We start from the raw sequence: 27540 nt of genomic DNA, 5'->3' as shown, positions 1-27540 counted from the left end.
AATTATCGGTAAGTAAATTCTTATTTTTATGTGAAGATCAGGGATGGTTGGTATTATCATACCCTTTTCTCTAACGTCCTAGTGGATGCTGGGGACTCCGAAAGGACCATGGGGAATAGCGGCTCCGCAGGAGACTGGGCACAAAAGTAAAAAGCTCTAGGACTACCTGGTGTGCACTGGCTCCTCCCCCTATGACCCTCCTCCAAGCCTCAGTTAAGATTTTGTGCCCGAACGAGAAGGGTGCAATCTAGGTGGCTCTCCTGAGCTGGTTAGAGTAAAAGTTTAAATAGGTTTTTATATTTTCAGTGAGACCTGCTGGCAACAGGCTCACTGCATCGAGGGACTAAGGGGAGAAGAAGCGAACTCACCTGCGTGCAGAGTGGATTGGGCTTCTTAGGCTACTGGACATTAGCTCCAGAGGGACGATCACAGGCCCAGCCATGGATGGGTCCCGGAGCCGCGCCGCCGTCCCCCTTACAGAGCCAGAAGACTGAAGAGGTCCGGAAAATCGGCGGCAGAAGACGTCCTGTCTTCACTAAGGTAGCGCACAGCACCGCAGCTGTGCGCCATTGCTCTCAGCACACTTCACACTCCGGTCACTGAGGGTGCAGGGCGCTGGGGGGGGCGCCCTGAGACGCAATAAAAACACCTTTTTTGGCAAAAAATACATCACATATAGCTCCTGGGCTATATGGATGTATTTAACCCCTGCCTATTTTTACATAAAAAAGCGGGAGAAAGGCAGCCGAAAAAGGGGCGGAGCCTATCTCCTCAGCACACTGGCGCCATTTTTTCCTCACAGCTCCGTTGGAGGAAGGCTCCCTGACTCTCCCCTGCAGTCCTGCACTACAGAAACAGGGTAAAACAAGAGAGGGGGGGCACTAAATTGGCATATAAATATATACAGCAGCTATATTAGGGAAAAACACTTATATAAGGTTATCCCTGTATATATATAGCGCTCTGTTGTGTGCTGGCAAACTCTCCCTCTGTCTCCCCAAAGGGCTAGTGGGGTCCTGTCCTCTATCAGAGCATTCCCTGTGTGTGTGCTGTGTGTCGGTACGTTGTGTCGACATGTATGAGGAGGAAAATTGTGTGGAGGCGGAGCAATTGCCTGTGTTAGTGATGTCACCCCCTAGGGAGTCGACACCTGACTGGATGGTCTTATGGAAAGAATTACGTGATAGTGTCAGCACTTTACAAAAGACTGTTGACGACATGAGACAGCCGGCAAATCAGTTAATACCTGTACAGGCGTCTCAAGCACCGTCAGGGGCTCTAAAGCGCCCGTTACCTCAGGTCGATACAGACACGGACACTGACTCCAGTGTCGACGGTGAGGAAACAAACGTATTTTCTAGTAGGGCCACACGTTACATGATCACGGCAATGAAGGAGGTTTTGAACATTTCTGATACTACAAGTACCACAAAAAAGGGTATTATGTGGGGTGTGAAAAAACTACCCGTAGTTTTTCCCGAATCAGATGAATTAAATGAGGTGTGTGATGAAGCGTGGGTTTCCCCCGATAAAAAACTGCTAATTTCTAAAAAGTTATTGGCATTATACCCTTTCCCGCCAGAGGTTAGGGCGCGTTGGGAAACACCCCCTAGCGTAGATAAGGCGCTCACACGCTTATCAAAACAAGTGGCGTTACCGTCCCCTGATACGGCCGCCCTCAAGGAACCAGCTGATAGGAAGCTGGAAAATATCCTTAAAAGTATATACACACATACTGGTATTATACTGCGACCAGCAATCGCCTCAGCCTGGATGTGCAGTGCTGGGGTGGCTTGGTCGGATTCCCTGACTGAAAATATTGATACCCTGGACAGGGACAATATATTATTGACTATAGAGCATTTAAAGGATGCATTTCTATATATGCGAGATGCACAGAGGGATATTTGCACTCTGGCATCAAGAGTAAGTGCGATGTCCATTTCTGCCAGAAGAGGATTATGGACGCGACAGTGGTCAGGGGATGCGGATTCCAAACGGCATATGGAAGTATTGCCGTATAAAGGGGAGGAGTTATTTGGGGTCGGTCTATCGGACCTGGTGGCCACGGCAACGGCTGGAAAATCCACCTTTTTACCCCAAGTCACCTCGCAGCAGAAAAAGATACCGTCTTTTCAGGCTCAGTCCTTTCGTCCCCATAAGGGCAAGCGGGCAAAAGGCCACTCATATCTGCCCCGGGGCAGAGGAAGGGGAAGAAGACTGCAGCAGACAGCCTCTTCCCATGAACAGAAGCCCTCCCCCGCTTCGGCCAAGTCCTCAGCATGACGCTGGGGCCTTACAAGCGGACTCAGGCACGGTGAGGGCCCGTCTCAAGAATTTCAGCGCACAGTGGGCTCACTCGCAAGTGGACCCCTGGATCCTGCAGGTAGTATCTCAGGGGTACAAATTGGAATTCGAGACGTCTCCCCCTCGCCGGTTCCTGAAGTCTGCTTTACCAACGTCTCCCCCCGACAGGGAGGCGGTATTGGAAGCCATTCACAAGCTGTATTCCCAGCAGGTGATAATCAAGGTACCCCTCCTACAACAGGGAAAGGGGTATTATTCCACGCTGTTTGTGGTACCGAAGCCGGACGGCTCGGTGAGACCCATTTTAAATCTGAAATCCTTGAACACTTACATAAAAAGGTTCAAGTTCAAGATGGAGTCACTCAGAGCAGTGATAGCGAACCTGGAAGAAGGGGACTATATGGTGTCTCTGGACATCAAGGATGCTTACCTCCATGTCCCAATTTGCCCTTCTCACCAAGGGTACCTCAGGTTTGTGGTACAGAACTGTCACTATCAGTTTCAGACGCTGCCGTTTGGATTGTCCACGGCACCCCGGGTCTTTACCAAGGTAATGGCCGAAATGATGATTCTTCTTCGAAGAAAAGGCGTCTTAATTATCCCTTACTTGGACGATCTCCTGATAAGGGCAAGGTCCAGAGAACAGTTAGAGGTCGGAGTAGCACTATCTCAAGTAGTACTACGACAGCACGGATGGATTCTAAATATTCCAAAATCGCAGCTGATTCCGACGACACGTCTGCTGTTCCTAGGGATGATTCTGGACACAGTACAGAAAAAGGTGTTTCTCCCGGAGGAGAAGGCCAAGGAGTTATCCGACCTAGTCAGGAACCTCCTAAGACCAGGCCAAGTGTCAGTACATCAATGCACAAGGGTCCTGGGAAAGATGGTGGCTTCTTACGAAGCGATTCCATTCGGCAGATTCCACGCAAGAACTTTTCAGTGGGATCTGCTGGACAAATGGTCCGGATCGCATCTTCAAATGCATCAGCGGATAACCCTGTCTCCAAGGACAAGGGTGTCTCTCCTGTGGTGGTTACAGAGTGCTCATCTCCTAGAGGGCCGCAGATTCGGCATTCAGGATTGGGTCCTGGTGACCACGGATGCCAGCCTGAGAGGCTGGGGAGCAGTCACACAGGGAAAAAATTTCCAGGGCTTGTGGTCAAGCATGGAAACGTCACTTCACATAAATATCCTGGAACTAAGGGCCATTTACAATGCCCTAAGTCAGGCAAGACCTCTGCTTCAGGGTCAGCCGGTGTTGATCCAGTCGGACAACATCACGGCAGTCGCCCACGTAAACAGACAGGGCGGCACAAGAAGCAGGAGGGCAATGATGGAAGTGGCAAGGATTCTTCGCTGGGCGGAGAATCATGTGATAGCACTGTCAGCAGTGTTCATTCCGGGAGTGGACAACTGGGAAGCAGACTTCCTCAGCAGACACGATCTTCACCCGGGGGAGTGGGGACTTCACCCAGAAGTCTTCCACATGATTGTGAACCGTTGGGAAAAACCAAAGGTGGACATGATGGCGTCCCGCCTCAACAAAAAACTGGACAGATATTGCGCCAGGTCAAGGGACCCTCAGGCAATAGCTGTGGACGCTCTGGTAACACCGTGGGTGTACCAGTCAGTGTATGTGTTCCCTCCACTTCCTCTCATACCAAAAGTACTGAGAATCATAAGAAGGAGAGGAGTAAAGACTATACTCGTGGCTCCGGATTGGCCAAGAAGGACTTGGTACCCGGAAATTCAAGAGATGCTCACGGAAGACCCGTGGCCTCTACCTCTAAGAAAGGACCTGCTCCAGCAGGGACCATGTCTGTTCCAAGACTTACCGCGGCTGCGTTTGACGGCATGGCGGTTGAACGCCGGATCCTGAAGGAAAAAGGCATTCCGGATGAAGTCATCCCTACCCTGATCAAAGCCAGGAAGGATGTAACCGTACAACATTATCACCGTATTTGGCGAAAATATGTTGCGTGGTGCGAGGCCAGGAAGGCCCCTACAGAGGAATTTCAACTGGGTCGATTCCTGCATTTCCTGCAAACAGGACTGTCTATGGGCCTAAAATTAGGGTCCATTAAGGTTCAAATTTCGGCCCTGTCAATATTCTTCCAAAAAGAACTAGCTTCTGTTCCTGAAGTTCAGACGTTTGTCAAGGGAGTACTGCATATACAGCCTCCTTTTGTGCCTCCAGTGGCACCTTGGGATCTCAATGTAGTTTTGGGGTTCCTAAAATCACATTGGTTTGAACCACTCACCACTGTGGACTTAAAATATCTCACATGGAAAGTGGTAATGCTGTTAGCCCTGGCTTCAGCCAGGCGTGTTTCAGAATTGGCGGCTTTATCCTATAAAAGCCCTTACCTAATTTTTCATACGGACAGGGCAGAATTGAGGACTCGTCCTCAATTTCTCCCTAAGGTGGTTTCAGCATTTCACTTAAACCAGCCTATTGTGGTGCCTGCGGCTACTAGGGACTTGGAGGATTCCAAGTTACTGGACGTAGTCAGGGCCCTGAAAATATATGTTTCCAGGACGGCTGGAGTCAGAAAATCTGACTCGCTGTTTATCCTGTATGCACCCAACAAGCTGGGTGCTCCTGCTTCTAAGCAGACTATTGCTCGTTGGATTTGTAGTACAATTCAGCTTGCACATTCTGTGGCAGGCCTGCCACAGCCAAAATCTGTAAAAGCCCATTCCACAAGGAAGGTGGGCTCATCTTGGGCGGCTGCCCGAGGGGTCTCGGCTTTACAACTTTGCCGAGCAGCTACTTGGTCAGGGGCAAACACGTTTGCTAAATTCTACAAATTTGATACCCTGGCTGAGGAGGACCTGGAGTTCTCTCATTCGGTGCTGCAGAGTCATCCGCACTCTCCCGCCCGTTTGGGAGCTTTGGTGTAATCCCCATGGTCCTTTCGGAGTCCCCAGCATCCACTAGGACGTTAGAGAAAATAAGAATTTACTTACCGATAATTCTATTTCTCATAGTCCGTAGTGGATGCTGGGCGCCCATCCCAAGTGCGGATTGTCTGCATTACTTGTACATAGTTATTGTTGCAAAAATCGGGTTATTGTTGTTGTGAGCCATCTTTTCAGAGGCTCCTTCTGTTATCATGCTGTTAACTGGGTTCAGATCACAAGTTGTACGGTGTGATTGGTGTGGCTGGTAAGAGTCTTACCCGGGATTCAAAATCCTTCCTTATTGTGTACGCTCGTCCGGTTACAGTATCCTAACTGAGGCTTGGAGGAGGGTCATAGGGGGAGGAGCCAGTGCACACCAGGTAGTCCTAAAGCTTTTTACTTTTGTGCCCAGTCTCCTGCGGAGCCGCTATTCCCCATGGTCCTTTCGGAGTCTCCAGCATCCACTACGGACTATGAGAAATAGAATTATCGGTAAGTAAATTCTTATTATCCTCTCCCTAAAAGAGTGGGGTGCAGAAATCCTCTACAGTATGGGGCACCACCGTGATAACAAACAGAATAGTGCTTACTTTGGGCCAGATGTGTGAAAGTGCGCTGTTGTTCCCGCTGACCACATCGCACCTTAAGACAGCATTTTGCGCTGCACCCATATGTATGAACGGCGTGTTAACGCCGTATGCCCTGGCCGCCGCGCGCCCCCCCCCCCCACTTCTTCCCCCCAGTACTGAATGGGAGACGAAGAGCAGAGGCAATGTATGATTGCCTCTGCTGTCCCTTTTCGTCTCCTGAAGCCGCCGGTCCAGAACGCCTCCCCCGGGCAGGCAATGTGTTCAAAATGTGCAGTGGCTTAGGTTTTTTTTGGGGGGGTTTTGAATAAACTTTATTTAACGTGGACATTCTTCTGCTGGTCCACACAGCTCTACTGCGCATGCGCCGGGGGCCTCCGGCAGTGCACACATTGCGGCGCCGAGCCGATGTGGAAGGTGCGCTACCGCGGGACAGGTAGGATAACGCACTCCCACATCGGCGGGGGCCTTAATCATACATTGTGGCGGCGGCTGCGGGCGTATCACCACGATAATGTGGTGATATGCCCCTGGACACATAACGTCCGTTAGGACGTTTTTTCATACATCACCCCCTTTGTTCTTACTTTCAATAGATATGCAGAATACTCAAAGGTTTCTTTAACTCTTATGAACACAAAACCATAGGTGGATTCATAACAGATGCTCACACTGCTTACGTGTTGATCTTGTTATTCAAGGCTCATAAAGGTTTCTTTCATTCCATTGCACATGAAATATTTTTTTTTCTATTTATACCCCTCTTTTCTTCATTTTTCATACCTCCACACCTGTGAGACATACTGAATGAGGAGAATCCAAATGACTGTTGGTTGAAGGACCATACATCTGGAACAAGTTTGGCGCAAGGACCTTATTATTGTTTTCGCTAACGTCCTAGTGGATGCTGGGGACTCCGTAAGGACCATGGGGAATAGACGGGCTCCGCAGGAGACATGGGCACTTTAAGAAAGAATTTAGATTCTGGTGTGCTCTGGCTCCTCCCTCTATGTCCCTCCTCCAGACCTCGGTTTGAATCTGTGCCCGGACGAGCTGGGTGCTGTTCAGTGTGCTCTCCTGAGCTTGCTGTGAGAAAGTATTTTGTTAGGTTTTTTATTTTCAGGGAGCTCTGCTGGCAACAGACTCCCTGCATCGTGGGACAGAGGGGAGAGAAGCAGCCCTACTCTCTGAAGCTAGGTCCTGCTTCTTAGGTTACTGGACACCATTAGCTCCAGAGGGATCGTACACAGGATCTCACCCTCGTCGTCCGATCCCAGAGCCGCGCCGCCGTCCCCCTCGCAGAGCCGGAAGACAGAAGCCGGGTGAGTATGAGAAGCAAGAAGACTTCGAAATCGGCGGCAGAAGACTCCGTTCTTCACTGAGGTAACGCACAGCACTGCAGCTGTGCGCCATTGCTCCCACACACCTCACATACTCCGGTCACTGTAAGGGTGCAGGGCGCAGGGGGGGGGGGGGGCGCCCTGGGCAGCATATGGACCTCTTTTGGCAAAAGTACACTTATATACAGTTGGGCACTGTATATATGTATGAGCCCCCGCCAAGAAAATGTATATTTAAGCGGGACAGAAGCCCGCCGTCGAGGGGGGCGGAGCTTCTTCCTCAGCACTCACCTGCGCCATTTTTTCTCCACAGCTCCGCTGAGAGGAAGCTCCCCGGACTCTCCCCTGCAGATACACGGTAGAAAAGGGTAAAAAGAGAGGGGGGGGGGGGGGGGGGGCACATAATTAGGCGCAAAAATCAATATGAACAGCAGCTACTGGGTTAACATTAAGTTACTGTGTTATTCCTGGGTTTATAGCGCTGGGGTGTGTGCTGGCATACTCTCTCTCTGTCTCTCCAAAGGGCCTTGTTGGGGAATGGTCTTCAGATGAGCATTCCCTGAGTGTGTGGTGTGTCGGTACGTGTGTGTCGACATGTCTGAGGTAAAAGGCTCCCCTAAGGAGGTGATGGCGCAAATGTGTGTGTGAGTGGTGTCTCCGTCGACAACGCCGACACCTGTTTGTATATGTGAAATGAAGTGCTAAGGAAAATTTATTGCACAAAAGATTAGAGAACAGACAGGGAATCTACCCATGTCTGTCCCTATGTCGCAGAGACCTTCAGAGTCTCTCAATGCCACTATCCAAAATAATAGACACTGATATCGACACGGAGTTTGACTCCAGTGTCGACTACGATAATGCAAAGTTACAGCCAAAATGGCAGGAAAGTATTCAATATATGATTATTGTAATAAAAAAATGTTTTGCATATCACTGATGACTCATTTGTCCCTGACACAAGGGTACACATGTTTAAGGGGAGAAAGCTGAGGTAAATTTCCCTCCTCTCATGAAGAAAAAGAGCGTGAATCTCCAGACAAGAGACTGCAGTTTCCCACAAAGAATTCTCAGGGAGTATCCTTTCCCTATTAGGGCCAGGATACGATGGGAATCTTCCCCTAGGGTGTCACGTTTGCCCAAAAGGTAGCGCTGACTTAACCGCTATCCTCAGGGATCCTGCAGATAGCATGCAGTAAAAGTACTTTGAAGTCCATTTACACACTTTCTGGTACACTACTCAGACCGGCGATTGTGTCGGCATGGGTTTATAGCGCTGGATGGGGAGCAGTCACACGGGGAAGAAATTTCCAAGGTCTGTGGTCAAGTCAGGAGACTTGCCTTCACATCAACATCCTGGAACTAAGGGCCGTATACAACGCCCTACGTCAAGCGGAGACCCTGCTTCGCGACCAACCGGTTCTGATTCAGTCAGACACCATCACCGCAGTGGCTCATGTAAACCGACAAGGCGGCACAAGGAGCAGGGTAGCGATGGCGGAAGCCACCAGAATTCTTAGCTGGGCGGAAAATCACGTAAGCGCACTGTCAGCAGTGTTCATCCCGGGAGTGGACAACTGGGAAGCAGACTTCCTCAGCAGACACGACCTCCATCCGGGAGAGTGGGGACTTCATCAGGAAGTCTTCGCACAGATGAGGGCATCACTCCTCAACAAAAAACTACAGAGGTATTGTGCCAGGTCAAGAGACCCTCAGGCGATAGCTGTAGACTCCCTGGTGACACCGTGGGTGTTCCAGTCGGTCTATGTATTTCTTCCTCTTCCTCTCATACCCAAGGTGCTGAGAATAATAAGAAAAAGAGGAGTGAGAACGATACTCATTGTTCCAGATTGGTCACGAAGGGCCGTGGCCTCTTACTCTAAGACAGGACTTGTTGCAACAGGGGCCCTGTCTGTTCCAAGACTTACCGCGGCTGCGTTTGACGGCATGGCGGTTGAACGCCGGATCCTAGCAGAGAAAGGCATTCCGGATGAGGTCATTCCTACGCTGATAAAGGCTAGGAAGGACGGGACAGCTCAACATTATCACCGTATATTGCGAAAATATGTTGCTTGGTGTGAGGCCAGGAATGCCCCTACGGAGGAATTCCAGCTGGGCCGTTTCCTTCACTTCCTACGGTCAGGAGTGAATTTGGGCCTAAAATTGGGGTCCATTAAGGTCCAGATTTCGGCCCTATCCATTTTCTTTCAAAAGGAGTGGACTTCTCTACCTGAAGTTCAGACGTTTGTAAAGGGAGTGCTGCATATTCAGCCCCCTTTTGTGCCTCCAGTGGCACCTTGGGATCTTAACGTGGTGTTTAGTTTCCTGAAATCCCACTGGTTTGAACCACTCAAAACGGTGGAGTTGAAATATCTCACGTGGAAGGTGGTCATGCTATTAGCCTTGGCTTCGGCTAGGCGTGTGTCAGAGTTGGCGGCTTTGTCACATAAAAGCCCCTATCTGGTTTTCCATGCGGATAGAGCAGAATTGCGGACCCGTCCACAATTTCTGCCGAAAGTGGTTTCATCCTTTCATATAAACCAACCTATTGTGGTGCCTGTGGCTACTACGGACTTGGAGGATTCCGAGTTGCTTGATGTAGTCAGGGCTTTGAAGGTTTATGTAGCCAGAACGGCTAGAGTCAGGAAAACAAAGTCTTTGTTTATCCTGTATGCTTCCAACAAGCTTGGTGCTCCTGCTTCAAAGCAGACTATTGCTCGCTGGATCTGTAACACGATTCAGCAGGCTCATTCGACGGCTGGATTGCCGCTGCAAGATCAGTTAAGGCCCATTCCACTAGGAAGGTGGGCTCTTCCTGGGCGGCTGCCCGAGGGGTCTCGGCATTACAACTTTGCCGAGCGGCTACTTGGTCAGGTTCAAACACTTTTTTGCAAAGTTCTACAAGTCTGATACCCTGGCCGAGGAGGACCTTGTGTTTGCTCAATCGGTGCTGCAAAGTCATCCGCACTCTCCCGCCCGTTTGGGAGCTTTGGTATAATCCCCATGGTCCTTACGGAGTCCCCAGCATCCACTAGGACGTTAGAGAAAATAAGATTTTACTTACCGGTAAATCTATTTCTCGTAGTCCGTAGTGGATGCTGGGCGCCCGTCCCAAGTGCGGACTTCTTCTGCAATGCTTGTATATAGTTATTGCTTAAATAAGGGTTATGTTATGGTTGCATCAGGGTTGACCTGTTGCTCTGTTGTTGTTCATACTGTTGACTGGGTATGTTTATCTCAAGTTATACGGTGTGATTGGTGTGGCTGGTATGAATCTTGCCCTGGATTACCAAAATCCTTTCCTTGTACTGTCAGCTCTTCCGGGCACAGTTTCTCTAACTGAGGTCTGGAGGAGGGACATAGAGGGAGGAACCAGAGCACACCAGAATCTGAATTCTTTCTTAAAGTGTCCATGTCTCTTGCGGAGCCCGTCTATTCTCCATGGTCCTTACGGAGTCCCCAGCATCCACTACGGACTACGAGAAATACTGTAGATATACCGGTTAGTAAAATCGTATTTTAACATTTGTTTCTACAAGGTTGTGGTGACTTTGTATATATTGTGTTTATGCTGTAGTTCTAAATCAGCACCCAGGTTTTTGGTACATCTAATTATATCGTTTATACATGGTTTCTGAAGTGACTGTGTTATCGCTACTACTGGGACTGCTCGGAAGCTTCATGTGGAACAAACAAAACTCCAGATAGAAACGGGGGCAACAAGCATCATAGCAAATGCAGTCTTTACAGTGACTGTATCGGTAACTAGGAGTATGTAGTTCATATCCTGGCGGTCAGCAAGCCAACGCCGGAATCCTGAACGCTAAAAATACAGTCGGAATGCCGACCCACTGGCTCTTATTCCCACTCGTGGATATCCACGACAACCATATAGTGGGACTAGAACCTGTGGCAAACCGCAAGGGGCTTTGTTATGCTCGCCCCCTCCTCCCCCCGCATCGGCATTCTCACTGCCGGGATCCCGTTGTCGGTATGCTGAGTGCCGGCAGCCGGCATACCATACCCAATCCGTAACTAGGGGCAGCCTATCAACAGGACATATACACTAGGGTGTAGTGAAAATGGGCGATTTTAAAAATAAAAAATGCTTGGGTATGGAAAATGTTCTACACCATGGTAGTAATTCATTGCCGAAGGTTCGGCCCCCTCGGTTAATATCTTCAGCTCCCATAATTGCCGCAAAGGTTTGAAATTTGGTCCAGATAGGCAATCCCACAATACATGTATTGCAGAACCCGCAGGTCCCGCTGTGCGCCACATCTTGTCTCACATACAGATGTGTCCTTTTGATTTGTTGCTCTGAAGCATTCGCATCGCGGCATACAAAGTGCGGCATAGCGAGAGCATGCGTACACACGCTTCCGCTATGCATACAGTAGTATGGGAGCTGGTGGTCGGGGAAGCGCCTGCCTCTGATCACTCGGAGCACTGGTGATCAGAGGCATGGCGACCGGGTGCCTCTAATCACTAAGAGAGAGTCTGCTTGGCAGCCGCAGGCATCGGGAGGTAGACGCCCCTGCTACCCGATATGAGAGGGGGAGCTGACGGCACATGTTGGGTATGGGCACCAAGGTGCTATGTTCCCACAGCCTGTATGTTTAATCACCATATTGTCTGTGGCATTTGCAGGAGCATTTATACGCACGCTCTCGCAATTATTAGCAACACAAAGGCGAGCTTCTGTACCGCTATGCGCGGCATTCAACGCCATAGAGCGATTTTCAAGAAAGATGTGTTAGGATACATCTGTAGTGCAGAAAACATTTCCACACACTAGATCATTACGCATTTGATGTTGCTACGCAAGTGAAGACTTAAAAAAAAAAACGTCAAAACAATGGCACCCGATCTCGCACCCTTCGCAGGCTGAAATCGGCCCTAATTCACACACAATTGCTCAGGCCGCTATGGGGCGTAGAGCACTTTTGTGTGAATTCGGGCCGCCGTAAAAAGTGCGGCCTCTGCTGTGATGACTCTCACCTGCGAGATCATCGTGGCTAATTGGATTGACCCCATAGTTTACTTCTTTTCACATCTCAGCCTTCAAAAGTGTGGTCCTTTTCAGGGACATTCACTGTTAAAGCACAACCACAGAATAAGTCTTAAGACGAGCAGACACTTGACAGAGATCACATTCTAAAGTGGAGAAGTTGGCAAATAGCCACCAATCGGATACTACCTATCATTCTCATGTACCTTCTATAAAATGATATCTAGTAGCTTATTAGTTGCTATGGGCTACTTCTCCACTCTAGCAAAATGTAATGATGTAAATGATACCCTCTGTAAGGTGCTGCTTAATATAGTGGGGCCTTAGAAAATAAGATCTTACTTACCGGTAAATCTATTTCTCGTAGTCCGTAGTGGATGCTGGGGACTCCGTAAGGACCATGGGGAATAGACGGGCTCCGCAGGAGACATGGGCACTTTAAGAAAGAATTTAGATTCTGGTGTGCTCTGGCTCCTCCCTCTATGTCCCTCCTCCAGACCTCAGTTAGAGAAACTGTGCCCGGAAGAGCTGACAGTACAAGGAAAGGATTTTGGTAATCCAGGGCAAGATTCATACCAGCCACACCAATCACACCGTATAACTTGAGATAAACATACCCAGTCAACAGTATGAACAATAAGAGCAACAGGTCAACCCTGATGCAACCATAACATAACCCTTATTTAAGCAATAACTATATACAAGCATTGCAGAAGAAGTCCGCACTTGGGACGGGCGCCCAGCATCCACTACGGACTACGAGAAATAGATTTACCGGTGAGTAAATTCTTATTTTCTCTAACGTCCTAGTGGATGCTGGGGACTCCGTAAGGACCATGGGGATTATACCAAAGCTCTCAAACGGGCGGGAGAGTGCGGATGACTCTGCAGCACCGATTGAGCAAACACAAGGTCCTCCTCGGCCAGGGTATCAAACTTGTAGAACTTTGTAAAAGTGTTTGAACCTGACCAAGTAGCCGCTCGGCAAAACTGTAATGCCGAGACCCCTCGGGCAGCCGCCCAAGAAGAGCCCACCTTCCTAGTGGAATGGGCCTTAACTGATTTTGGCAGCGGCAATCCAGCCGCAGAATGAGCCTGCTGAATCGTGTTACAGATCCAGCGAGCAATAGTCTGCTTTGAAGCAGGAGCACCAAGCTTGTTGGAAGCATACAGGATAAACAAAGACTCTGTTTTCCTGACCCTAGCCGTTCTGGCTACATAAACCTTCAAAGCCCTGACTACATCAAGCAACTCGGAATCCTCCAAGTCAGTAGTAGCCACAGGCACCACAATAGGTTGGTTTATATGAAAGGATGAAACCACTTTCGGCAGAAATTGTGGACGGGTCCGCAATTCTGCTCCATCCGCATGGAAAACCAGATAGGGGCTTTTATCTGACAAAGCCGCCAACTCTGACACCCGCCTAGCCGAAGCCAAGGCTAATAGCATGACCACCTTCCACGTCAGATATTTCAACTCCACCGTTTTGAGTGGTTCAAACCAGTGGGATTTCAGGAAACTCAACACCACGTTAAGATCCCAAGGTGCCACTGGAGGCACAAAAGGGGGCTGAATATGCAGCACTCCCTTTACAAACGTCTGAACTTCAGGTAGAGAAGTCAACTCCTTTTGAAAGAAAATGGATAGGGACGAAATCTGGACCTTAATGGAACCAAATTCACTCCTGACCGTAGGAAGTGAAGGAAACGGCCCAGCTGGAATTCCTCCGTAGGGGCATTCCTGGCCTCACACCAAGCAACATATTTTCGCCATATACGGTGATAATGTTGAGCTGTCACGTCCTTCCTAGCCTTTATCAGCGTAGGAATGACCTCATCCGGAATGCCTTTCTCCGGTAGGATCCGGCGTTCAACCGCCATGCCGTCAAACGCAGCCGCGGTAAGTCTTGGAACAGACAGGGCTCCTGTTACAACAAGTCCTGTCTTAGAGGAAGAGGCCATGTGTCTTCTGTGAGCATTTCTTGCAGATCTGGATACCAAGTCCTTCGTGGCCAATCTGGAACAATGAGTATCGTTCTCACTCCTCTTTTTCTTCTTATTCTCAGCACCTTGGGTATGAGAGGAAGAGGAGGACATACATAGACCGACTGGAACACCCACGGTGTCACCAGGGCGTCTACAGCTATCGCCTGAGGGTCTCTTGACCTGGCGCAATACCTCTGTAGTTTTTTGTTGAGGCGGGATCCCATCATGTCCACCTGTGGCAGTAACCACCGACTTGCAGTCTGTGCGAAGACTTCCTGATGAAGTCCCCACTCTCCCGGGTGGAGGTCGTGTCTGTTGAGGAAGTCTGCTTCCCAGTTGTCCACTCCCGGGATGAACACTGCTGACAGTGCGCTTACGTGATTTTCCGCCCAGCGAAGAATTCTGGTGGCTTCCGCCATCGCTATCCTGCTCCTTGTGCCGCCTTGTCGGTTTACATGAGCCATTGCGGTGATGGTGTCTGACTGAATCAGAACCGGTTGGTCGCGAAGCAGGGTCTCCGCTTGACGTAGGGCGTTGTATACGGCCCTTTGTTCCAGGATGTTGATGTGAAGGCAAGTCTCCTGACTTGACCACAGACCTTTGAAATTTCTTCCCTGTGTGACTGCTCCCCACCCTCGGAGGCTTGCATCCGTGGTCACCAGGACCCAGTCCTGAATGCCGAATCTGCGGCCCTCGAGAAGGTGAGCACTCTGCAGCCACCACAGGAGAGACACCCTGCCCCTGGGGGATAGGGTGATTAACCGATGCATCTGAAGATGTGATCCGGACCACTTGTCCAGTAAGTCCCATTGAGAGGTCCTCGCATGGAACCTGCCGAAGGGAATGGCCTCGTATGATGCCACCATCCTTCCCAGGACTCGAGTGCAGTGATGCACTGACACCTGTTTTGGTTTTAATAGGTTCCTGACCAGTGTCATGAGCTCCTGAGCTCTCTCTATCGGGAGATAAACCCTTTTCTGGTCTGTGTCTAGAATCATGCCTAGGAAAGGCAGACGAGCCGTAGGAACCAACTGCGACTTTGGAATATTTAGAATCCAGCCGTGTTGCCGTTACACTTCCAGAGAAAGTGCTACGCTGATCAGCAACTGCTCTCTTGATCCCGCTTTTATGAGGAGATCGTCCAAGTATGGGATAATTGCGACCCCTTGCTTCCGCAGGAGTACCATCATTTCCGCCATTACCTTGGTAAATATTCTCGGTGCCGTGGAGAGACCAGACGGCAATGTCTGAAATTGGTAATGACAATCCTGCACCACAAATCTGAGGTACGCCTGATGAGGTGGATAAATGGGGACATGAAGGTATGCATCCTTTATGTCGAGAGACACCATAAAATCCCCCTCTTCCAGGCTTGCGACGACCGCTCTTAGCGATTCCATCTTGAACTTGAACCTTTTCAGGTATATGTTCAGGGATTTTAAATTCAATATGGGTGTGACCGAACCGTCCGGTTTCGGGACTACAACATGGTCGAATAATAACCCCCTCCTTGTTGAAGGAGGGGTACCTTGACCACCACCTGTTGAAGATACAATTTGTGAATTGCAGTTAACACTATTTCCCTCTCGTGGGGGGAAGCCGGCAGGGCCGTCGGTGAGGGGGCATCTCCTCGAAGTCCAGCTTGTATCCCTGAGACACAATATCTATTGCCCAGGGATCCAACAGGGAGTGAACCCACTTGTGGCTGAAATTTCGAAAGATGTGCCCCCACCGGGCCTAGCTCCGCCTGTGGAGCCCCAGCGACATGCGGTGGATTTTGTAGAGGCTGGGGAGGACTTCTGTTCCTGGGAACAAGCTGTGTTGTGCAGCTTCTTTCCTCTGCCCCTGCCTCTGGCAAGGAAGGACGCACCTCGGACTTTCTTGTTTCTTTGCGATCGAAAGGACTGCATTTGATAATGTCGTGCTTTCCTAGGCTGTGCTGGAATATAAGGCAAAAGATCAGAATTACCAGCTATAGCTGCAAAGAAAAGAATGTATCAAAGCGCTCAGTCCTGTGTCAACATAAATGTCCCATGCAAAAATGCTTTTTCGGATGAACTGTCCTCCACAGATCACTGGAACCCTTGTGGGAGATGTATCAGTCTTTAATCATCAGTCCATGAGATTTCTTCCAGTGATGGATGTGCCTCAAAACAAACCAAATGGAAATAATATGGTATAGTATGTCTATATACAACCAATGACACCTATATGCAGACAAGGGTAATGATGTAATTCTGTGTACCAAAACTGATTTAAAGGAAGTAGCTCCCAAAAGGTCTGTTAGGCCCCCAATCTAACACAACATGCGTGAATCAGTCCCACAAGACTCTTTCCACCAATAATCTCAAATATTGTGACGTACCGTACTCACATGATCAATAGTGAGTACACTCCCATAAAGGTATCTTTGGTCACCGGTATCTCAGGGTATCTTCTACGTGTCACTTGACTTCTTCTAAATGATGTATTCTTATTCAACAATTCTTGTGATTACCTCCGATGTAACATGAACCTCAGGACAAACCAGATACAGATAATATGGTGTAGTACGTCTATTTAGAAATGACAGCACCCATGTGAGGATGTGAAAAAAGGTGGAATACTCAGCGTACCGGAACTCACACTCATAAGAAGTAAATGACTCCTATAAAGGTTTCTTTAGCCACCAATCTCCAATGTCGTGAATGAGACAACCGTGCAGACACCTTCTTATATAAAACCACGTGGAATAACGTACCGTACTCACACAGTGTACAGCAAATATGCTCTCATAAAGGTATCTTTAGCCACCAATATTCAGTCGAGTGTGTGAACTCCCCAAGAACACCCCTCCAAATAATTCGGCAGGTGCGGGACGTACCGTACTTACATAGCACTTAACGACTGTAATCATGTAGCGGTTTCTTTGGTTTTCTTCGGGGACTGTGTACCATATACTCCCAAATGGGGGAGTTATGACCCAAAAGAAACCAAAATGGCACTTATGAAATCCATAAAATCCATAAAATTTATTAATAAACAATAACTAAAAACATGGGGTGGCAGATGAAATAAACAGTGTACCTGAGAGGCAATCTCGGCCGTGAAAACCAAACAGGAATAACTGAACCGTCTGTGCCCAAATGTATAATGATGATCAGTAGCACTCCTGGACCAACATGTTTCGACTGAAAAGTCTTTTTCAAGGTGAAGGAGAGCTACTGAATGAAGATACTTTTATCAGTTCCTGTGTGGGGTGTAATTTCCATACAGCTATAGCTGTGGAGACCAGGTCCGAGATCCCTTCTCCACACAATCCTCAGCCTTGTAAGGTAAACCTTCCATATGCCTCTTAAGTCGGCATCACCTGTCCATTGCATGTTCCACAGGACACGTCAAGCAGAAATCGACATAGCGTTGACTAATGTCTCTTTGGGCATGTTTTATATATATATATATATCTAAGACAGCATCTTTTTATATATATATATATATATATATATATATATATATATATATATATATATACATACATACATACATACACACACACACATACTAGGGTCTCAATCTCTGCTAACAAGGTATCTGTCGACGCTGCTACAGCGCTATAAACCCATGCCGACACAATCGCCGGTCTGAGTAGAGTACCAGAATGTGTGTAAATGGACTTCAAAGTACTTTTACTGTACTTTTACTGCATGCTATCTGCAGGATCCCTGAGGATAGCTGTTAAGTCAGCGCTACCTTTTGGGCAAACGTGACACCCTAGGGGAAGATTCCCATCGTATCCTGGCCCTAGTAGGGAAAGGATACTCCCTGAGAAGTCTTAGTGGGAAACTGCAGTCTCTTGTCTGGAGATTCCCGCTCTTTTTCTTCATGAGAGGAGGGAAATTTACCTCAGCTTTCTTCCCCTTAAACATGTGTACCCTCGTGTCAGGGACAGATGAGTCATCGGTGATATGCAAATCATCTTTTATTACAATAATCATATATTGAATACTTTCCTGCCATTTTGGCTGTAACTTTGTATTATCGTAGTCGACACTGGAGTCAGACTCCGTGTCGATATCAGTGTCTATTATTTTGGATAGTGAGCATTGAGAGACTCTGAAGGTCTCTGCGACATAGGGACAGACATGGGTAGATTCCCTGTCTGTTCTCTAATCTTTTGTGCAATAAATTTACCTTAGCACTTAATTTCACATATCCAAACAGGTGTCGGCGTTGACGACGGAAACACCACTCACACACATTTGCTCCATCTCCTCCTAGGGGAGCCTTTTACCTCAGACATGTCGACACACACGTACCGACACACCACACACTCAGGGAATGCTCAGCTGAAGACAATTCCCCCACAAGGCCATTTGGAGAGACAGAGAGAGAGTATGCCAGCACACACCCCAGCGCTATAAACCCAGGAATAACACAGTAACTTAATGTTAACCCAGTAGCTGCTGTTTATATCGATTTTTGCGCCAAATTATGTGCCCCCCCCCTCTCTTTTTACCCTTTTCTACCGTGTATCTGCAGGGGAGAGACCGGGGAGCTTCCTCTCAGCAGAGCTGTGGAGAAAAAATGGCGCAGGTGAGTGCTGAGGAAGAAGCCCCGCCCCCTCGACGGTGGGCTTCTGTCCCGCTTAAATATACATTTTCTTGGCGGGGGCTCATACATATATACAGTGCCCAACTGTATATATGTGTACTTTTGCCAAAAGAGGTCCATATGCTGCCCAGGGCGCCCCCCCCCCCCCTGCGCCCTGCACCCTTACAGTGACCGGAGTATGTGAGGTGTGTGGGAGCAATGGCGCACAGCTGCAGTGCTGTGCGTTACCTCAGTGAAGAACGGAGTCTTCTGCCGCCGATTTCGAAGTCTTCTTGCTTCTCATACTCATCCGGCTCCTGTCTTCAGGCTCTGCGAGGGGGACGGCGGCGCTGCTCTGGGATCGGACGACGAGGGTGAGATCCTGTGTACGATCCCTCTGGAGCTAATGGTGTCCAGTAGCCTAAGAAGCAGGACCTAGCTTCAGAGAGTAGGGCTGCTTCTCTCCCCTCTGTCCCACGATGCAGGGAGTCTGTTGCCAGCAGAGCTCCCTGAAAATAAAAAACCTAACAAAATACTTTCTCACAGCAAGCTCAGGAGAGCTCACTGAACAGCACCCAGCTCGTCCGGGCACAGTCTCAAACTGAGGTCTGGAGGAGGGACATAGAGGGAGGAGCCAGAGCACACCAGAATCTAAATTCTTTCTTAAAGTGCCCATGTCTCCTGCGGAGCCCGTCTATTCCCCATGGTCCTTACGGAGTCCCCAGCATCCCCTAGGACCGTTAGAGAAATAAACATTAATAAGAATATAATTTAAGAACTTGCTTCACTTTTACAGTTACCTGCGAAGAATATTGGCATGTTGTCTGTATACCCGACTTTCCTATATAGGACAGTGTGTGTCCTCCCTAATTACCTCGTTAGAGTCATTGTGGGGAATGCAATTGTTTGAAAAGTCGGTTGGTTGTCTGTTTTTTCCCTGTCTATTAGATAGGAAAAAACAGACACCCAACTGACTTTTCAAACAATTGAATAACCCCCATTGTGTCTCACCCTATCTAGAGAATCCTCTGAGGTGTGCTATTGAGAGGAAGGGAATAAACTTTTATTAGTGGTGCATTTGCCACCCATTCATTCACTTTCACTTTTAATGAATTTACATTCTGTACTTGCATTAAATCCCGTCATTGTCCAGCTTCTAGAAGAACTAGCTTGTCACATTTACTGCATGAAAGATTTAGCATATCTCAAGTGATCAGTTTGCCTTAAATTGCTCAGATCTTGGTCATTTTAGAACATTTTGCATAGTAAAGATGAAGGATTAGGTCGTTAGGAGTGTGGCAGCTTGCAACATCTCCGCTACTAGTTACCTTTTATCAAGTAGTGGATGATCAGTCCTGATTCCTAGTGTTGCCCATAAGGGATCTTCATGGATCTACTTTCTGTTAAGTCACCTACGGCTGTTTGTAACTTCTTCATCCCTTCTAACATGTATGTCTGAAAGAGAGATAAATTGCCAGTGATATAGCGTCATGAGATTACTCTGCACCCGGAAGGAGCGTTGTGTCTTCAGAAGTCATTTCTCACTTTACTTTCTTCTTCCAGAGCTGCCTGGAATTCAGCCTGAGGATCCAGGAGTTTATTGAACTCATTCGACAGAACAAAAGGTTGGACGCTGTTCGGTAAGAAGATTAACTTTTCTCTCTTTATGTGTTTTTAGTTTTCCTGAAATCTCACCTGTATTCTTCAGTGATAATCAGACTCGCACAGTGTAGCCTTCTTTATTAGTTAGTGGTCTGTCTGAAAAGCAACAATAAGACAATGTTCTCTAGTAGCGTGACACAGTGGTCCACACCGGAGAATGGTCTTCTGGTCTCTTGGAATGGATCTGTGGCACTGCCATTCTATGTATGGTGTAATGGTTAGCATTACTGTCTCACAGCACTGAGGTCATGGGTCCAATTCCCGCCATGGCCCTAACTGTGTGGAGTTTGTATATTCTCCCCGTACTTGCATGGGTTTCCTCCGGGTACTCCGGTTTCCTCCCACAATCCAAAAATAAACAGGTATGGTAATTGGCTCCAAACAAAATTAACCCTAACGTGAATGTGTGTGTACATGTGGCAGGGAATATAGATTGTAAGCTCCACTGAGGCAGGGACTGATGTGAATGGCCAAATAGTCTCTGTAAAGTGCTGCGGAATATGTGCGCGCTATATAAATAACTGGCAATAATGTATAGTATTTCATTACTCAGGCTGATTTGTCCATGTTACTCACTACTTGCCATTAGTTTTCCATACCTGCTTTGCGTTTTTACCTAATGCTTCATGCACCTCATCTTTCCAGTTTGCCAGGCTCTTGCCCAAATGCTCTTTTCTCTTACATCCTAGAGCACAGGTTCTCAAACTCGGTCCTCAGGACCCCACACAGTGCATGTTTTGCAGGTCTCCTCACAGAATCACAAGTGAAATAATTAGCTCCACCTGTGGACCTTTTAAAATGTCAGTGAGTAATTAATACACCTGTGCACCTGCTGGGTTACCTGCAAAACATGCACTGTGTGGGGTCCTGAGGACCGAGTTTGAGAATCCCTGTCCTAGAGGATACAGGGGGCCACATTAGTACCATGGGGTATAGACAGGTCCACTAGGAGCCTTGGGCACTTTAAGAAATCAATAGTATGCACTGGCTCCTCCCTCTATGCCCCTCCTACCAGACTCAGTTTAGAAAATGTGCCCGAAGGAGCCGGTCACGCTTGGGAAGCTTCTGAAGAGTTTTCTGCATTTATTTTCTGTTTGTTGTTTTCAGGCAGGCCTGATTGGCACCAGCCTGCCTGCTTCGTGGGACTTAGGGTGGAGAACGGCTCAACTTCCTAAAGAATTATTGGTCCCATTTCTCCGCTGACGGGACACTGAGCTCCTGAGTGAGTCATTCGCAAGCCTCACCACAGCGCGTGTACCCTCCCACAGCACGCCGCCACCCTTAACAGAGCCAGAAGATAGAAGAGTGGTGAGTACAGCGCTGGCGTCCCGGTTAGCGGATTGACGGCGGGAATGGCTGCACAAGGGTAGGAGCGCAGCTCTGAGTTCAGGCTGCGCTCCAGGGGGCTCAGAGGGCATACACAGACGTGTGTCCCGTTGTGAGGTGCGCGCTGAGCCACCAATGCACATCTGCGCTGGCTATCATACCTAACAAGGGTTTTAGCCCTCTGTTAGGCATAAAAATTACCTCAGGCCAGTATAAAAAAGTGGGAGGCCGAGTGCCATTAAAGGGGCGGAGCTTCACTATGAGCGGATCCAGCAGCTCACCAGCGCCATTTTCCCTCTGCAGCTTACGCTGACAGGAATCACAGGGAAGCGTGGCTCTTCCACAAAGACTCCATGTCTCGTCAAGGGACTTAGTGTGGTGACCCAGCTAAGTTTTATTTGGCTACAAGGCCGCTGTGTGGCTGGCTCCAATTTCTGTGTCTCCCTGAGGGCTCTGTGTGGGTTAAACTGTGTTTTCACCGTGTGTGTGTGTGTGTGTGTGTGTGTGTGTGTGTGTGTGTGTGTGTGTGTGTGTCCCTTCACGTTACCATGTTCAGGGACTGTGTTTCCTGCATGGCTGAGTGTCTTTCCTCACCCGGAGACTCACTACCCTGTACCCAGGATAGTGCACATTCTCAGGCTAGTGGGGCAGAACCCCCATGGTTAGCTTCCATTAAAGGGATGATATCTAATATTTCTACTAATTTATCCCATAATGAGAAAGAGGCGCAATTCTTAAGACAGTCTATGGATGACCTGATGAATAGAGATTCAGTTCCCATACCAGCGTCTCAAACCCCCGCCATTTGCCCACAAAGGCGTACTCTGGCCCAGCTCATGCAGGATGATACTGATGATGATACATCAGATTCAGAGGAGGGTGAAGTGGATGCGAGTGGGGGGGATGCGGTCCTGTCACAAGGAATACAGGCCCTGATAGAGGCTATCAGAAATGTCCTGCACATTCCTGACAAGATGGCAGAAGTAGAGGAGGAATCTTATTTTAATGTAAAAAAGAAATCCTCAGCTGCTTTTCCCAAAAATTTTCACATCCCTAAAGATTAATTACATCCTTTCTCTAACGTCCTAGTGGATGCTGGGGACTCCGAAAGGACCATGGGGAATAGCGGCTCCGCAGGAGACTGGGCACAAAGTAAAAGCTTTAGGACTAGCTGGTGTTCACTGGCTCCTCCCCCTATGACCCTCCTCCAAGCCTCAGTTAAGATTTTGTGCCCGAACGAGAAGGGTGCAATCTAGGTGGCTCTCCTGAGCTGCTTAGAGTAAAAGTTTAAATAGGTTTTTTTATTTTCAGTGAGACCTGCTGGCAACAGGCTCACTGCATCGAGGGACTAAGGGGAGAAGAAGCGAACTCACCTGCGTGCAGAGTGGATTGGGCTTCTTAGGCTACTGGACATTAGCTCCAGAGGGACGATCACAGGCCCAGCCATGGATGGGTCCCGGAGCCGCGCCGCCGGCCCCCTTACAGAGCCAGAAGAGTGAAGAGGTCCGGAAAATCGGCGGCAGAAGACGTCCTGTCTTCAATAAGGTAGCGCACAGCACCGCAGCTGTGCGCCATTGCTCTCAGCACACTTCACACTACGGTCACTGAGGGTGCAGGGCGCTGGGGGGGGGCGCCCTGGGACGCAATGAAAATACCTTAAATGGCTAAAAATACATCACATATAGCTCCTGGGCTATATGGATGTATTTAACACCTGCCAGTTTTCCACAAAAAAGCGGGAGAAAGGCCGCCGATAAGGGGGCGGAGCCTATCTCCTCAGCACACAAGCGCCATTTTTTCCTCACAGCTCCGTTGGAGGAAGGCTCCCTGACTCTCCCCTGCAGTCCTGCACTACAGAAACAGGGTAAAACAAGAGAGGGGGGGGCACTAAATTGGCATATTAATATATACAGCAGCTATATTAGGGAAAAACACTTATATAAGGTTATCCCTGTATATATATAGCGCTCTGGTGTGTGCTGGCAAACTCTCCCTCTGTCTTTCCAAAGGGCTAGTGGGGTCCTGTCCTCTATCAGAGCATTCCCTGTGTGTGTGCTGTGTGTCGGTACGCTGTGTCGACATGTATGAGGAGGAAAATGGTGTGGAGGCGGCGCAATTGCCTGTGTTAGTGATGTCACCCCCTAGGGAGTCGACACCTGACTGGATGGTCTTATGGAAAGAATTACGTGATCGTGTCGGCACTTTACAAAAGACTGTTGACGACATGAGACAGCCGGCAAATCAGTTAATACCTGTACAGGCGTCTCAAACACCGTCAGGGGCTATAAAAAGCCCGTTACCTCAGGTCGATACAGACACTGACACGGACACTGACTCCAGTGTCGACGGTGAGGAAACAAACGTATTTTCCAGTAGGGCCACACGTTACATGATCACGGCAATGAAGGAGGTTTTGAACATTTCTGATACTACAAGTACCACAAAAAAGGGTATTATGTGGGGTGTGAAAAAACTACCCGTAGTTTTTCCTGAATCAGATTAATTAAATGAGGTGTGTGATGAAGCGTGGGTTTCCCCCGATAAAAAACTGCTAATTTCTAAAAAATTATTGGCATTATACCCTTTCCCGCCAGAGGTTAGGGCGCGTTGGGAAACACCCCCTAGCGTAGATAAGGCGCTCACACGCTTATCAAAACAAGTGGCGTTACCGTCTCCTGATACGGCCGCCCTCAAGGAACCAGCTGATAGGAAGCTGGAAAATATCCTTAAAAGTATATACACACATACTGGTATTATACTGCGACCAGCTATCGCCTCAGCCTGGATGTGCAGTGCTGGGGTGGCTTGGTCGGATTCCCTGACTGAAAATATTGATACCCTGGACAGGGACAATATATTATTGACTATAGAGCATTTAAAGGATGCATTTCTATATATGCGAGATGCACAGAGGGATATTTGCACTCTGGCATCAAGAGTAAGTGCGATGTCCATTTCTGCCAGAAGAGGATTATGGACGCGACAGTGGTCAGGGGATGCGGATTCCAAACGGCATATGGAAGTATTGCCGTATAAAGGGGAGGAGTTATTTGGGGTCGGTCTATCGGACCTGGTGGCCACGGCAACGGCTGGAAAATCCACCTTTTTACCCCAAGTCACCTCGCAGCAGAAAAAGATACCGTCTTTTCAGGCTCAGTCCTTTCATCCCCATAAGGGCAAGCGGGCAAAAGGCCACTCATATCTGCCCCGGGGCAGAGGAAGGGGAAAAAGACTGCAGCAAACAGCCTCTTCCCACGAACAGAAGCCCTCCCCCGCTTCTGCCAAGTCCTCAGCATGACGCTGGGGCCTTACAAGCGGACTCAGGCACGGTGGGGGCCCGTCTCAAGAATTTCAGCGCGCAGTGGGCTCACTCGCAAGTGGACCCCTGGATCCTGCAGGTAGTATCTCAGGGGTACAAATTGGAATTCGAGACGTCTCCCCCTCGCCGGTTCCTGAAGTCTGCTTTACCAACGTCTCCCCCCGACAGGGAGGCGGTATTGGAAGCCATTCACAAGCTGTATTCCCAGCAGGTGATAATCAAGGTACCCCTCCTACAACAGGGAAAGGGGTATTATTCCACGCTGTTTGTGGTACCGAAGCCGGACGGCTCGGTGAGACCCATTTTAAATCTGAAATCCTTGAACACTTACATAAAAAGGTTCAAGTTCAAGATGGAGTCACTCAGAGCAGTGATAGCGAACCTGGAAGAAGGGGACTATATGGTGTCTCTGGACATCAAGGATGCTTACCTCCATGTCCCAATTTGCCCTTCTCACCAAGGGTACCTCAGGTTTGTGGTACAGAACTGTCACTATCAGTTTCAGACGCTGCCGTTTGGATTGTCCACGGCACCCCGGGTCTTTACCAAGGTAATGGCCGAAATGATGATTCTTCTTCGAAGAAAAGGCGTCTTAATTATCCCTTACTTGGACGATCTCCTGATAAGGGCAAGGTCCAGAGAACAGTTAGAGGTCGGAGTAGCACTATCTCAAGTAGTACTACGACAGCACGGATGGATTCTAAATATTCCAAAATCGCAGCTGATTCCGACGACACGTCTGCTGTTCCTAGGGATGATTCTGGACACAGTACAGAAAAAGGTGTTTCTCCCGGAGGAGAAAGCCAAGGAGTTATCCGACCTAGTCAGGAACCTCCTAAGACCAGGCCAAGTGTCAGTACATCAATGCACAAGGGTCCTGGGATAGATGGTGGCTTCTTACGAAGCGATTCCATTCGGCAGATTCCACGCAAGAACTTTTCAGTGGGATCTGCTGGACAAATGGTCCGGATCGCATCTTCAAATGCATCAGCGGATAACCCTGTCTCCAAGGACAAGGGTGTCTCTCCTGTGGTGGTTACAGAGTGCTCATCTCCTAGAGGGCCGCAGATTCGGCATTCAGGATTGGGTCCTGGTGACCACGGATGCCAGCCTGAGAGGCTGGGGAGCAGTCACACAGGGAAGAAATTTCCAGGGCTTGTGGTCAAGCATGGAAACGTCACTTCACATAAATATCCTGGAACTAAGGGCCATTTACAATGCCCTAAGTCAGGCAAGACCTCTGCTTCAGGGTCAGCCGGTGTTGATCCAGTCGGACAACATCACGGCAGTCGCCCACGTAAACAGACAGGGCGGCACAAGAAGCAGGAGGGCAATGATGGAAGTGGCAAGGATTCTTCGCTGGGCGGAGAATCATGTGATAACACTGTCAGCAGTGTTCATTCCGGGAGTGGACAACTGGGAAGCAGACTTCCTCAGCAGACACGATCTTCACCCGGGGGAGTGGGGACTTCACCCAGAAGTCTTCCACATGATTGTGAACCGTTGGGAAAAACCAAAGGTGGACATGATGGCGTCCCGCCTCAACAAAAAACTGGACAGATATTGCGCCAGGTCAAGGGACCCTCAGGCAATAGCTGTGGATGCTCTGGTAACACCGTGGGTGTACCAGTCAGTGTATGTGTTCCCTCCTCTTCCTCTCATACCAAAAGTACTGAGAATCATAAGAAGGAGAGGAGTAAAGACTATACTCGTGTCTCCGGATTGGCCAAGAAGGACTTGGTACCCGGAAATTCAAGAGATGCTCACGGAAGACCCGTGGCCTCTACCTCTAAGAAAGGACCTGCTCCAGCAGGGACCATGTCTGTTCCAAGACTTACCGCGGCTGCGTTTGACGGCATGGCGGTTGAACGCCGGATCCTGAAGGAAAAAGGCATTCCGGATGAAGTCATCCCTACCCTGATCAAAGCCAGGAAGGATGTAACCATACAACATTATCACCGTATTTGGCGTAAATATGTTGCGTGGTGCGAGGCCAGGAAGGCCCCTACAGAGGAATTTCAACTGGGTCTTTTCCTGCATTTCCTGCAAACAGGACTGTCTATAGGCCTCAAATTAGGGTCCATTAAGGTTCAAATTTCGGCCCTGTCAATATTCTTCCAAAAAGAACTGGCTTCTGTTCCTGAAGTTCAGACGTTTGTCAAGGGAGTACTGCATATACAGCCTCCTTTTGTGCCTCCAGTGGCACCTTGGGATCTCAATGTAGTTTTGGGATTCCTAAAATCACATTGGTTTGAACCACTCACCACTGTGGACTTAAAATATCTCACATGGAAAGTGGTAATGCTGTTAGCCCTGGCTTCAGCCAGGCGTGTCTCAGAATTGGCGGCTTTATCCTATAAAAGCCCTTACCTAATTTTTCATACGGACAGGGCAGAATTGAGGACTCGTCCTCAATTTCTTCCTAAGGTGGTTTCAGCATTTCACTTAAACCAGCCTATTGTGGTGCCTGCGGCTACTAGGGACTTGGAGGATTCCAAGTTGCTGGACGTAGTCAGGGCCCTGAAAA

At 48.8% G+C, this 27540-nt stretch overlaps 1 protein-coding gene across 2 annotated transcripts in view; it reads left to right on the top strand.

Annotated features, from left to right (window-relative positions):
- Positions 1 to 27540, top strand: part of MAEA (macrophage erythroblast attacher, E3 ubiquitin ligase) — a 323598-nt gene that overhangs the window by 264906 nt on the left and 31152 nt on the right. For both annotated transcript variants that reach the window (XM_063924905.1, XM_063924901.1), the window contains exon 5: positions 20270 to 20346. In XM_063924905.1, the coding sequence (XP_063780975.1) occupies positions 20270 to 20346 (77 nt within the window). The remainder of the gene's footprint in view (positions 1 to 20269; positions 20347 to 27540) is intronic.

Source organism: Pseudophryne corroboree, chromosome 1 (genome assembly GCF_028390025.1).
Source record: "Pseudophryne corroboree isolate aPseCor3 chromosome 1, aPseCor3.hap2, whole genome shotgun sequence".
Taxonomy (NCBI): Eukaryota; Metazoa; Chordata; class Amphibia; order Anura; family Myobatrachidae; genus Pseudophryne; species Pseudophryne corroboree.
The sequence above is the reverse complement of the archived record's forward strand: the minus strand, read 5'-3'. Positions and strand labels throughout refer to the sequence as shown.